At 35.7% G+C, this 14,287-nt stretch overlaps 1 protein-coding gene across 1 annotated transcript in view; it reads left to right on the forward strand.

The window, feature by feature from the left end:
• The first annotated feature begins 1,413 nt into the window (after positions 1-1,413).
• The window catches only part of BOLL (boule RNA binding protein), a 28,857-nt gene continuing 15,983 nt past the window's right edge, over positions 1,414-14,287 (forward strand). The window contains exons 1-5 of the mRNA XM_007438421.3: positions 1,414-1,551; positions 2,110-2,201; positions 8,206-8,260; positions 12,562-12,637; positions 13,898-14,022. Coding sequence (XP_007438483.3) covers positions 1,423-1,551; positions 2,110-2,201; positions 8,206-8,260; positions 12,562-12,637; positions 13,898-14,022 — 477 coding nt within the window. The 5' untranslated portion in view covers positions 1,414-1,422. The remainder of the gene's footprint in view (positions 1,552-2,109; positions 2,202-8,205; positions 8,261-12,561; positions 12,638-13,897; positions 14,023-14,287) is intronic.

A 14,287-nucleotide genomic window follows, 5' to 3' on the forward strand; every position in this document is an offset into this window, starting at 1 on the left:
TGATTAAAATATATAGAATGATATATTTTGACAAAGAATACATTATTAATGTGAGGAAAACTGGACTGAAAACGTTAGTTTTATTGTCTATTAATGTTTATAACTATACGTTAATTCCTGAATTACCTACAGTATATGGTTGGATTATAATGACATCTTTTCTCAGTTTTGTTTTCAACAGACTCAGGAAGGACCTTGTCGTGGTTCTGTTGCTCATAGCACATTATGCTATGCTAACGCTTCCTGTGCATGCTTTAGATACACTACACTGTGGACAATTCATTTATATCTAGACTGTGGTATTTTTCTGGAAAATAAATTGAAACTTACAGTTAGGAACACTGAGATAAATTATTTTATTATTAATGGATTTTTGACATTTTTGTGGCTCATACTCACTGTCAGTATGTGCCTTCAGGGAAGAGCGGTTTTAGAGACAGATGGAGAGAAGGAGAGGAAAGTACTATGTTTGAGGCTATTTATAAGCCAATACAAGGACATTCTATATTAGTTCTTCACTGAATAATAGCTGAAAAGCTGTCATCATGTTCCTTAGTAAATTCATTAATAGCAGATATAACAATATTTAAATCTAATAAAACTAAAAATGGCCTGATACTTGCCTCAAATTCACTAAAGTATGAAAACAATCTTTAGAGGAAAAATAACAGGGACAAACCTAATTATATTCACTATTATACTTTTATGGGTGGGAATATATCCTAAAAGAAAGCATAGGTAGGTTAAGTTTTCTTTAGAGTAATTTATATGTATTTCAGAATATCTCTGTAAATTAGATTAACTATTAATCTGATGGCTGATTTCATATAACTTCATTTTTATGCAGTGGAAACACTTTGAAGCACATAATTTGAAACTTATAGCCTGAATAATGGGATCTTTTTAAAAAGCTATATGAAAAATGTTCTTACTGTATAGTTTAATTATATGGAATTCAATTTTCTATTTTAAAATTATTGTTTTACTTTCTACGGTAAAAGTAAGTTGCATTGTACAGATATGCTATCCAAAGAAGAGACAGGATGTCCTGTTTAATTTGTATAATAAAGCAGGGATAATGTTCATACGGAAACTTTTTTTTAAAAAAATAAGGATTATATTTTTTTCAGTTAAGGCAATATTTAATATACTTAGGAAATAGTAACTTTTAGAACTTTGTAGAATTGATTAAGAAGAGTTGAGGGTATGAAAACTTAGTACAAGGAACTTTTGATCATGTGACATAACATTGTCAGTTTAAATTAACTACTGGATTAAACTTTAAACAGTTCCATTCCCCAGAAACAATTACAACTATTGTTTGTCCTTTTTCTCATTTTAATTTTTGAATATCCATAATATAATGGATTGAAAATATATTTAACAAGAATATGTTCTTTTAAACAGCAGACTGCAAATCAGATGCAAACTGATTCTTTGTCTCCATCTCCTAAGACTGTGTCACCAGTGCCTTTAAATAACCCTACAAGTGCCCCAAGATTTGGAACAGTCATCCCCAATCGCATCTTTGTTGGAGGAATTGATTTTAAGGTAATTTTGGTAACCGAATAACAGAGTAAAACTTTTATTGTAATAGAATTGCTTTTATATTCTTGTTACATATATCTAAGAATTTATTCTTATGATTTTATTGTCTGGTAGATAGATGTAGTAAATAAGGGTTACTTCTCCCCCACCCACCCACCCTTTTTTTTTCTTTTTGGTCTAATGAAATGGCATCATTAGAGTGGATTCCAGTTCCCCCACTCTGATGTATTTCAATGGGTTGGGGATTTTCCAAGGCAAATTTGCTGGCCAACTTTCGAAAAGTGGACAAGCTGCTGAAAAATATAATTAAATAATAGTAATACAACTATAATGTACAGTTTCAAAATGTTTGAAGTTATATTTATATTATAAATATAATTATTTCAAAATATATTTGGAGGTATATTTCAAAATATAAATGGATGAATCGGAACTACATTTGATTGAGCAAACATGCCAGTTTTTAGAAGAAAGTCAAAGTTAAGTGATAATTGTATATTTACCTATATTTACTAGGATTATAAGATATAATCTATGTCTCTTTTTTATTTATTTTAATAGACTAATGAGAATGACCTAAGGAAATTTTTTTCCCAGTACGGCTGTGTAAAAGAAGTAAAAATAGTAAATGACAGAGCTGGAGTATCAAAGGGGTTAGTACTAAAACTTGTACTAAATTGATGTCATACTGCTTAGAGTCTGTATATAGGAAAACCTACCAAAAATTAAGAGCACGGTATGAAAGTACTTCACATCTATAATTCTGTAAGCAAATTATCTAGGAGTAAGTTTAAACGGACTTAGGCTTCTTACTAGAAAGCATAGGCTGCATTTGGTTGAAAAACAATTTCTAGAGATCAACCTGTGTTACTTGTTTGCAATAAAACAGCATATCATTGAAATTAGTTAAAATCCATTTAATCAGATACATGTGGTAGGTATAGTCCTCAGAAAAGAGTATATACAGTTGTTTACAAGGGGGAAAAAATGCTAAAAAGTTATCCTATTATCATTTCTTTCTTCATTCACATCCCTCTTACTCTATAATATTGTTACTCTTTAAGATGCCTTAAGACTTTTTGTTGAAAATCAGTATAATTTATATGGAATTATTAAATTTACTTAGTCTACAGTATTGTACAATATAGCTTAAATATTATATCCTTATTAATAGTCCTGTATCAGTCTGTTGTATAGTCCTTATTCAATAAACAGCCCTTTAATTATTTGCTTCTTCACTGTGATATTTGCGCATCACACAAATGAGTTTCATGTCTGTGCTGTGTACTATTTGGAATATTCTAGCAAAGCAATTTTTTTAAAATTTTTTGTCCCGCCTTTATTATTTTTATAAATAACTCAAGGTGGTGAACATACTAATAGTCCTTTCTCCTCCTATTTTAAAAATAAAATTTTTTGGCAGGAAGATAACATTCTTCTGCATCTCTGTCCATGGCAGCATCTACTGTGTTACCTCAGCTCCTTCTCATCCACCAGAACAGTAGTACTTTCAGCAGCATTCTCTGAACTTTTTCTCTTCATCTTAGTATTTCCCCAGATTATTTTTATTTTCTTGTTCCTCATGCTTAGTGTTATTGTTTTCTTTATTAATCTACATTTGAAAAGGAATATTTTGGAAAAAAATTTAGACTTCCTTGAGGCTTTCTTCAGACTGTTCTGTCTCCTACCAAAGTCTTAGAGCATTAAAGAAACTTTTCTGCAAGTGTATAAATGCTTGAGTAAAGTTACCACATTCTGACAGACATGCTTGTGTCTTGTGTGTATAGGTGAAGGCCATAAAGTTGAAGATGCTGTCATTGCTAAGTATTAATAAAACAAAGCAGATAGATCATTGCCCTTTTGGGTATTACTTAAGAAGAAAGCCCTGCCAAGCTCAGATAACATGCATGTACGTAAGGTTCCTTCACAAACCAAATCTCTTCCAGTAGCTAAAATAGAAACAATTTCAAAATCATTCCAAGAAGCATTTATAGAAGTGTATTTTCCCACCACCTCTTTCAGTGGCTAAAGTATTCAGTACCTCTGCAGAAGATTCTGCCTATTCTTCATCAAACACAGTGCTGACCAACAAGTTTTCCATACCAACCATAGTATTTAAAGGAACATAGACCTGTTGTGTCCATCTCTTTGAAGCAAGCAATTAAATTGAAACTGAAAAGATTAACTTCTTTGACTCAGAAGTATCCTTAGTTAAACAATGCATTAATGTCTTCAGTTAATTCCAGTGATGCTAATGCAAGAACTTTATAAGCTTTTGAAGAATTAAATAGAATAATAGTTGCAGATCCCAGTTTTCAGTTTTGCATTCTCCATTTATAGAGGCAGTCCTATCTGAAATTTCATTGTTAGATTCTAAGCTTATAGTGCATCCACATCAGAAGTTGTATGTGATCATTTCATAACAAAATCTTAATTTTGATCAAAAACTATTCAGCTGCAGACTTTTAAAGAGATAGCATATTCATGGATACTCTTCAACATTATACCAAAGCTCAGCCTCACCAGATTTGAGGGCTTCTGTTAGATCCCTATATGCCAGCCATGATGGGAAAGAAAACTGTCACTTGTTTTTATTCCCAGTCACTAAACTACTGAATGTATTCTCCAGATCATGACTATAGTTTTCTTGATTAATTTGACTTTGATTTGTATTATTAAGGTATTACATACATTTGTATAGTAATCCTCATCCTAACTGTAGTCTTTACATTGGATATTCTTCCTACAGTACTTGGCAGAAGTGTTCCTAGTACAGCAGCATACACATTACTGAAACATGATCACCACTATAACATCTATGGAATTTGCATACTGTGATGGAATGTCTGAAGACCCTGGGAATATGGGGGAGAGCAGGAGCATTACAGAAAAGATTCCTTAGTCCAGGGGAGGTGGGAAATATGGCAGACTCAGAGTAACTCTGCCTTAATTATGTTAGGAATAAGTTGATCTGGAGAATTATTTCGGCAGGCTTTCAATATTCTGTTACATTACTCTACTAGCAATACAGGTAGTCCTCATTTAGTGACCACAATTGGGACTGGCAACTCGTTCAAGAAGCTAAGCTAAGTGAAACCACAACTGTGCTTATGATTTTACTTCAGCTTTCCTTTGCTTTACAAACCTGCGAAGGTTGTAAATACAAGGATTGGTCATAAAGTTACTTTTCATCACCGTCGTAATTGCAAATGGCCGCTAAACAAGGCAGTCGCTAAACACAGACTACCTGATTATTCCAGAAATCTAAGTGACCCTTGTTTCCTGAGTTTGCCAGCTTTAAAGGGTTTGATACATACTGTACCAAGACCTACCATATTGGCAGTTTCATCACCCACTGCTCATGTTACAGTCCTAATCTGTTCCTAAAGTGTTTGCTATCATCTTCTGGCTTTTGTAGAAATAGTCACAGATCTACTCTTCAATGGGAATCATTACTCAGTTTGAAGACAATGAAATGGATTATATTCAGCAATAGAGGTATACTGCCTGTCATATTTATGACAAGTCTATTCTATGTTTTCTTGAATGAACAGTACTGCAGATCCACCCCTATAGGACTGATCAAAATACTGTTTTTTGCAGAAGTCTAGAGGCTCTTCATTTCAGGGATTCCCACACTCACTGTCAGTGAAGAAAATTGATCGGAGAAAGTGATATGTCTGATTCCCCAAACTAGCTTACATTGACATTATTTTTAGAGATCACCTCAAATTCTTGTACAATGTATCTCACTGTTACTGCAAATAGCTACACAATGGCTATACATTTTAACTACATCTTCTTTGGTACAATCCTTTGATAGAAAGGGTACAACAGAACCAGTAACAGCTACCCAAAGAGATGTTAACTTCTATTTCTATTACTGTACTAAAGAGACAAGTAAGACCCCATCCTTAGATCTTTGCAAATATATTAATCCAAAGCATTTGTCTTTCTCCCTTCCCCATGATGCCATGAGTAGCTGCCAAAATTCAGTAGAGCTGTTTAGCTGTGATTCTGAAATATCGCCATGGTTGCTATGGCATGTTTAGTTTCCAATGCTATAGTGCAGCACAGGGTCACTATTGCTTCATGCCTTTACAGGTAGTCCTTGTTTAACAACTGCCTCATGTAGCAACTGTTTACAGTTACAGAGGTGATGAAAAAGTAACTTTATGACCAATCCTTGCATTTATGACCTTTGCAGGTCTGTAAAGCAAAGGAAAGCTGAAGTAAGATCATAAGCACAGTCATGGCTTCACTTAGCGACCGCTTCACTTAAGGACTGAGTTGCTGGTCCCAATTGTGGTTGCTAAACGAGGATTACCTGTATAGGTAAATTGTCTCACAAGGCAAAACGTTCACCCACACTGCATTTCAAGGTATAAAAGATACAGCAGCTATCACATTGTCTCCAGATGTATGAGACATTCTTCATGCTGCCACCTTGATATCTTAGGACACAAAATGTCAAACAGCTCTTGTTTTTTCCAGCCCCACAAAGTGAAACCTGTTAACCATACCTATACCTTCAGTGTTTGAATGCAGTTGTTCTTGCATTTGAACACATTGATATTTGTTTTATTAAACATTTACTTGAGAATTTTACCATTTTTTTCACAATTACTCAACATAAAGTTCTGAACAATATAGTTCCATCACGCTTATCCAAGTTGTTCTTGAGAGTCTCCACAGTACTTTTCCTTGTAATGAAGAAACCTTTTGAACTTCTTGCAGCTGTTCTGTAATATATTCTGCCAATGAAGATGGCTTTACTTATAGCCTTTACCTCGATAGGAGGGCAAGTGAGTGGGTGGCCTCAGAGTCATCATTCCTGGTGTTTCATAAGGTAAAGTTTATCTTGGCCAGATGTCACCTTCTTAATTATGATTGTCTTTCTGCTTCTAATGCTCTTTGACCCCACAAGACACCTCCTATATTCTCTCAGTATCTATAGGGCACTTATTTTGTGTCTGAATAGAACTTTAATCTTGCCTCTTACTCACCTCTTAATCTGTTATTTAGGTTCGAACCCAGGACAAACCAGTTTCATTTCAGTGATAGATACTATCTTTTTAACATGCTGATGGCAGGTCTAGCTGTATCAGAAGGAGCTTGGTCTCACACATTCAATGTTTTTGCTGCTCTCATACCTGCCTATATGGTATTCCTCTATCAGATATTTGTTGAGGTACACAGCCACATTTATTTGTGAGTTGCCACCCTGGGTAGGAGCACATGAAGGTTTTGGACAAGTAATCTTATTTTCTATTGTTGATTGATTACAGTCCTATTTCTTATAATTAGAATATGATACTTACCATTTGTGCAATAAGTGGGGACCACAAGAAAGAAACTCAAAACAGTGATTCTGTGGTGATCTTATATGCAGAGAGCTTACCCTCCTTTCCCCCATAAGCAATTGTGTCTAGAAGCACCAAATTGGCTCAAGGAACTGAGGAAAACAACAGTTCAGCTACATGTTTTTGATTGATACACTGTGTAGAACCACCAAACCCATTTAACTCTTTCAAGAATCATATCACAGTTAAAAATAAGTAACTATTCGTCTGTAAAAATCCCACTGAAAATTTAATGTTATATGTTATTTGTTATAAGCAAATAAACTCTTGCTTTTCTCTACTTGAAACCTTATTTAAAACATCATTATAGTTGCCAGTTGCATTTCAGTGCAGAGATTCATAAAAATAACAGACTGAAATGAAGGAATTCCTAATTTGAAAAATAAATTCATTTTATTGAATGTAATTCCAGAAAGTTATCTTTTATGCTGATCACAACTTCAGCAGTTGAATCTAGCAAGTATCAGGACTCATACTGAATGTATTTGTTCTTTAGCATAAGTGAACATGGAAATTTGAATTTCCTAGAAAAATGAACGAGAACTAAAAAGCCCGTTACTTTTTGAGAAAAATATAAAAAACTGCAGCACTTTCACATTGTAGATGAGAAAAGGTCTACAAACCATGCCTTTTTTAAAAGGGCTAAACAGAAAATGAATGTACAGCCTGACAGAAGCATTCAATATATACATTAACATTTATGCTAGTTTTATTTTATATGCGTACCATTCTGAGTTTTATCTATTTTTGCATTTAAAAAAAAATTTATATTTTTTTGTCTCACACATCCCTTATTCAAGGATACTTCTATAGTCAAGCTAGAGGTTCAGCAGAATCTTCACCTTCCAATTCCATGTTCAAAGTGCTGTGACTCTTACCTTCCAGCTTTCTGTTTTTGATTAACACAAGGAAGCATCTTTGTTGTGAGGTAGTTTTTTTTTCCCCCTTGATTTTTTTTCTTTTCTTTTTTCTTCTTAATAAGAATTTGTCTTTCAGCCACTGTTTTAGGCCTGTGGCTCAAACTGTTTTTCTTCTATAAATATAAGTCACATGGAAGTAACATGCTGATTTCAGAAGGCCATGGCCTGTATTTCTTCTCTTTGGGAAAAATATTGTTTTTTAAAACCCTTATTCTCAACAGATAGGCAAAAAAAAGAGTTTGTTGCTTCACACTCCCATTTACGAGTAGAGACTACATTCAGCTGACTCAAAATTGTCAGACAACACATTAATGTTTTGGAAGACTGTACATATAATGTATGCTAAGGAAAATAATTTCTGTTGTTTTACTTAGGTATGGGTTTGTCACATTTGAAACTCAGGAAGATGCACAAAAAATTTTACAAGAGGTAAATGTTGTTTCATATACATAGATAGTAGTAATCCACTCATGTTTACATGCTTGTTGTAAAGATCAGTGTTTGAAATCTATGGGAATATTTTTTTCAGATTTGGTGGGTACCATCACAAAATGGCTGCCATAGTGTGTAGGCAGTTACAAGTATGTGTATGAGAGAGAAAAATGTAAGAGACTTACTAATCAGGAGAGGCAGAGGATCTTTTCAGATGCCATAGATATTGGGCTATTCTTGCAGTCATGGGCATTGTGTTATAGGAATTTGGTGTAGTGATTAAGGCACCAGCCTAGAATCCAAGAGACTATGAGTTTTAGTCCCGCCTTAGGCATGAAAGCTGACTGGGTGCCTTCTATCAGTCACTCTCTCTTAGCCCAACTCACCTCACAGGGTTGTTGTGGGGAAAATAGGAAAAACTAAATGATCAGGTTCAGGGATGACTATGAGTTCAGATGTCTGAAAAGTAGAAAGTAGATGTTCATTTCTGTACCCTCATCAGAACATCTCTATAGAAGAGCTCATTTCAAAGCACAGTTTCCTCAGTCCCATCTATAACCCTGTCGCCAAGATATTTTAAGATGTTAAGGCAGAGATTCCCCAATGTTCTTGGTTCACAACATCCTTAGTATCTCAGTAATTTTTTCACAGCACTGCGCAATTCCCTGCATTGTAGCACCCAGGGCATTGTAGGATACAGTTTGGGAACTGCGGGCTTAACAGAAACAGTGAACTCACAAAGGTGCCACGGGATATTTTAAATTCTCAAGGGAAACACAGTGATGTTAGGCTAATAGTTTGCACCATGTCCGACATGTCAAGTATTGCTGTTTCTCTCAAAAATTTAAAATATCCTGCAGTACTTCTGTGAGTTTTCTGTGGCTGCTTGAGCCAGCACTCCATCATCATTCCTAGTCATGTGACCCACAGCACTGCTGTTAAGGTTTTGTAAAGAATTCTAGAGTTCATACTATGTCTGCATGTTTTCCCATTTTTTATAATTTTATGTGCTGATAACGTTGACATTCCATGGTTCCTTTAGGCCACAAAGGGTTAGCTTAGAGTTTTTTATAGGACTAATATGTTTATACATATTTACCCAGGGAATTCCCCAAATTTGCAGAAAGCTACTATCTTATCTATGGGTGGCCAGCCGTGCAGGCACAAGATCAGTATTAGCTGAAATAATTCATTGTAAAAATGGATCACCGGTGCCTTCTTTCTTTAAGAAACTGTGGACAACATTTTCAGAGTGGCTTTAGTCCCTTCAGTATTATTCAAGGGCTGCATGAATAACAGATCTTATGGTGAGTGAGGTGGTGATGTGTGGCCCAGGTTCAAACAAGACTGATCCACACAACCAGGTTGCTTCAGTGAAAGAACTGCTGCTAACTATTTCATGAAGGCAAGAGTGTATGACATTGTCCTCTACTTCTTGTCACCTGACTGGAAAGGCAAACCAGTGTGTGTGTGGTTTCTTGCTACCTGTACAAAATAGTGTTTTCCAACTTGTGCTTGCTCAAGCAGTACTGTACTGTACAGTACTGTAGAGTCTTCTGTGCTTCATTTCATTGTTCGCAAACCCCTCCACTGCAATTGGTTCTAAACTCTGGGACAGAAAACCTGTCCCTTTGGTCACTGCACTCCATGGTCATTTCATCATAGACAGCTGGACTTTAAAAAAAACAGGTTTATTGATGGACAGGTGAAGCAGAGGACTTGTTTTTTACAAGTTCACTGATGGAAAGGTGCAAAGGAATGCTTTTGTTTTTCAAATAAGAGAGTTCTCTCCATTTTACTTTACAGCCAAAGTGACAAGAATAATGATAAAACCGCGGTGGGTTTTCTTTCTTTCTTTTTCTTTTCTTTTACTAGTCTACCAGTAGTACATGTCTCAGCCCTTTGAATTAGGCCAGGTCAAGAAACAGACATCACAGGGGTTCCAGGGATATTACTTGTAGGGTATATTAACAAATTCTTGAAAGCCTATCCAAAACCTTAATTGCCTCTTATTAAGGACAAGGTCAAGATTTGGCTATTGTGAGTCTTTTTTCATGCTTTCTACTTTTCGTGGCTGAATAATCATTTCACCTTTCCCAGCTCCTCCTTAGGGCCTGAGCTAAATTCCTCTACACCATCAAACAGGAAGGTCTGTCAGTGGAAACCACATGTTCCCAAAGATTTGCCCATTGAAAGGAAAGTGATTGGTGCTTGTTTTCCTGGCATGGGTAGAGGAGGGGTAAAGAAGCAAGCAAACCCACTAACCAGGGGCCATGGTAAGCATAGTCCAGACAGAATGCCAGGGTAAAAGCAGAGAAATTGACTGAAATCTGGAAAGAGATTTCTTAAGCTGGCTTCAGTTCCAGCCAATTTACCCACAGCAGTCAAACATCTTAAGGCTGCAGTGAGGAAAAGCCCACAGACAAACCAATTTATATTGATTTTTCTCAGCCCCAGGTTAGAATTTCAGGGAATTTCAGGGAAATTCTAATGGCAACTTGTTTTAACTGTGGCACTGAGTTATAGGTAGCCATTTTAGTGTGTGTATGGAAGAATAAGTGAAGAATTTGAAGTAAATTGAAGTAAGGTCAGAGTGAGACTGGAGAAGAGCTAAAAGTAAGCAATGATGGGACAAGAACTGATATATGGGAAAGTAGTGGCCTGGAGTGTCATGAAAGGCCTGCTGTAGGAATGGGCAGTATTTGAGGGGTCACAGGCCACAATTCAACCTCCCAACTTTACGGATTGACAGAGGAAATTGTCTGGTTTAGTGATGTTTAATCCCATTTGGAAAAAGTTAAGGAGAATTGGAGATTCTGTACCACAGTGGTTGTGGTACAGGCCTCAGGTTGCCCACCCCACCTGACTGAGACTAATACATCCCTGAAATAGCTCACGAATGAGCAAAAGATAAGAATCAGAAAGAAGGCCTACATGAATTTAGCATTTATTTACAGCAGATAACTAGTGTGTGAAATGGGCAAGATAACCATGATTGGGTAGTGAGATGTAAGCAAAGAACTGTTTTGGAATATTGAGAGAAAAGGGGACCCCTAAAGTAGGCAAAGTTTCTATCATAATAATTTGCTTTGGATAATCAAAACAACCAATAAAGATAGGAATTCCTAAATATGACAGCATATTCTTTAAAAAGTTAAATGTTTTGAACATGTAAAGTTTTAAGCTTAAACTGACATTTCAAATTTGAAACAGTTGTTTTGAATTCAAAATTAGCAATTGTGACAGTCCAAGAAGCATTTTAAGTTCCAAACAGTGTTGAAACAGTATTTCAAATTCAAAGCAGGGATTTCGAGCTAAAAACATTTTAAATGAGTGTTTTCCACACTCCCAATAACCGAGGAACATTTAGGAGCTTATTGACTAGAAGAATATCACAAAACAGCCAGAGCAGTGTGTCACCTTTTTTCCCAAAAGCCTTTTTGGGATTGAGTTTATATGGCTATGAATAGGGAACTTCAGTAGTCCCCTGAGTAGAAATCTATGTTGTAACATAGGTACAAAAGGGGACCATAAATAGTGCATTTATGCTGAGTAATCTTACATACTGAGTAATTTTCTGTGTATTTCATAATAATGTACTAGTGTTTAAAATGTTTATGTCACTTATGTTTCTGTATTACTTCCTATTTAAAAAAATCTCAGTGGTTTACAATGAAAATCAACAAAATAGTTTACAAATAAAATGTAGCAAACTAAAAGCAGCAATAGAAGGTTAAAAATCACAGCAGCAGGCCTAGGAGAATGAAAATGCTTTTACATGGCACATAAAAAAATGAAGATAACAGGCAATGTCATATCTCATTGGGGAGAGTCTAAAGTCAGAAGGCAGTAACTGAAAAAGCCTATTCTTGGGTAGTCACCCAAGTGCCTTAATATGAGAGTGGGTGCCAAACAGCCCCTCTAAATATGATTTCAGGTTATAGATAGGAACATAGAGGAACATTCCTTCAAAACCTGTGGTTCCAAGATATCAAGGGCTTTATAAGTTAAAACCAGAACCTTGAATTGGAGAAAAAATCTAAAGATTGTTTTATATTTGGAATTCATATCTTTTGAATTATAAATTCTCAAAATCCTTATACAGTAAGATTAATTATTTAAACAAAAAAAATGTAATAGTAACTGAGTACCAAAAAAAAAATATGCAAGAGGTTTTCCATAAGATATGGAATAAAATAAGAATGTCTGAAAAAACTGTTGGATTGTTTGTAAACATTTTGTAAAATAAGATTTATACGTAAGTAACATAAGTAACATACTTCCTTTGTTTTGTTTAGGCTGAAAAATTAAATTATAAAGATAAGAAACTGAACATTGGTCCAGCAATAAGAAAACAACAAGTAGGGATTCCTCGTATGTATTTATTTGTTTTCTCTCCCTCTCTGCCCACCCCTCATTTTATAGAAATGATGGATATAATAAAAACCGCTTTCCGAGCAGTGTGGGTTCTGGGAAAAAAAACTGTGCAAATTATTTTGATTTAAATTAGCATATTTGTCTAACCCACGGTCTGTAGATGTATTGGAATTGTTTGGTGTGGGAAGGAATTACATTTATTCTGTTTTATGAGCTTTGATTCTTATATTCAGAGAAACTAAAAGTTTGATATGTGAAAAATACTTTCATTGGAATATTGGAAGCTTTTGTTTTGTTTTGTTTTTTAACTGAGCGCTGTAACTCAGGCTTGAAAGGGAAACAAATAGAAACCCTTTCAAGCAGATCACTAGAGAGAACCATTAAGAGGCCAGGATCAAAAGAGTGCACAGTGCACATATGAGACTGCTTCTGGTTCTTCCCATCTATTCACCTCACAGCAAGAATCAAGAAGTCCTCCACATGGCATCATCATTCAGTCTGACTACATGGGTCTTATAGAGAAGGGCAAGTGATGCATGTCTCTTTCATTTCTCTGTAGCTTCTCCAGCAGCTTCCCCTTTCTCTTCTCTCCCAGCCATTTAAACTACTAAGGGAGAACTATAATATTTCTGCTTCACCTGAAAAATATCATAAAACTTTGAAACTTGCCTTAATTGGAAACTGTTGATCATGGAAAATTTTCAGACCCATGCTTCTCCCATACAAATGCTATAGTCAGTAAGTATTCCATTTGCACAGCGGTGACAGTAACATTCTACAGGTAGTCCATGCTTACTGATGGTAATTGGGACCAGGAACTCTGTCACTAAGCAACACAGTCATAAAGCGCAATGTCACATTACCACACCGACTTATGACAGCAGTTCCAGCAATCCCAGTTGCTGTAGTTAGATGAATCCTGTACGATTGCAGCATCCCGTGGTCACATGATCACCATTTGTAACCTCCTGCCAGTTTCCCCATTGACTTTACAGTGGCAATCACGTGACCATGGGACACTGCGATGTCATAATTGCAAGCCAGTTGCCAAGCACCCAAATTGCAATCACGTGACCGCGGGGATGCTATGACAACCATAACTACAAGACTGGTTGTAAGTCCCCCTCGTTTGGCACTGTCATAACTTCGAACAGTTGCTGAACGAGTGGCCATTAAATGAGGACTACCTTATTAGCAAGGTGGTTCAGGCTTAATTAGGATGATAAAAGGCATTTTTTTATTCTGTCACTATTTCAGGATCCAGTATAATGCCAGCAGCTGGAACAATGTACTTGACTACTTCAACTGGATATCCATACACATACCATAATGGAGTAGCTTATTTTCATACTCCTGAAGTTACTTCTGTTCCACAGCCATGGGTAAGTATTTTTTTTTTATATATATAGGAGTATCACATTTGCTGATAAACAGTATGTTTTACTTATGTTTTTCTTCATGTTAGCATGTTTTGTAAACTAAATTGCAGTTAACAAGGTAAATTTGTAACGATGTTGCCACTGCAGTTTTATTGCATGCAACTGTTGCAGAAAACCTTAATACAGGTAATCCTCTGGTTACGACGGCAATCCTGGACAGTCCCGGTTGCCTTCATAATCCAAAGATGCACAGGTCATTAAGCAGGAA

Source organism: Python bivittatus, unplaced genomic scaffold, assembly GCF_059951505.1.
Source record: "Python bivittatus isolate LINGU-HERP-01145 unplaced genomic scaffold, Pbiv_v1 ctg000200_np1212, whole genome shotgun sequence".
NCBI classification, from domain to species: Eukaryota; Metazoa; Chordata; class Lepidosauria; order Squamata; family Pythonidae; genus Python; species Python bivittatus.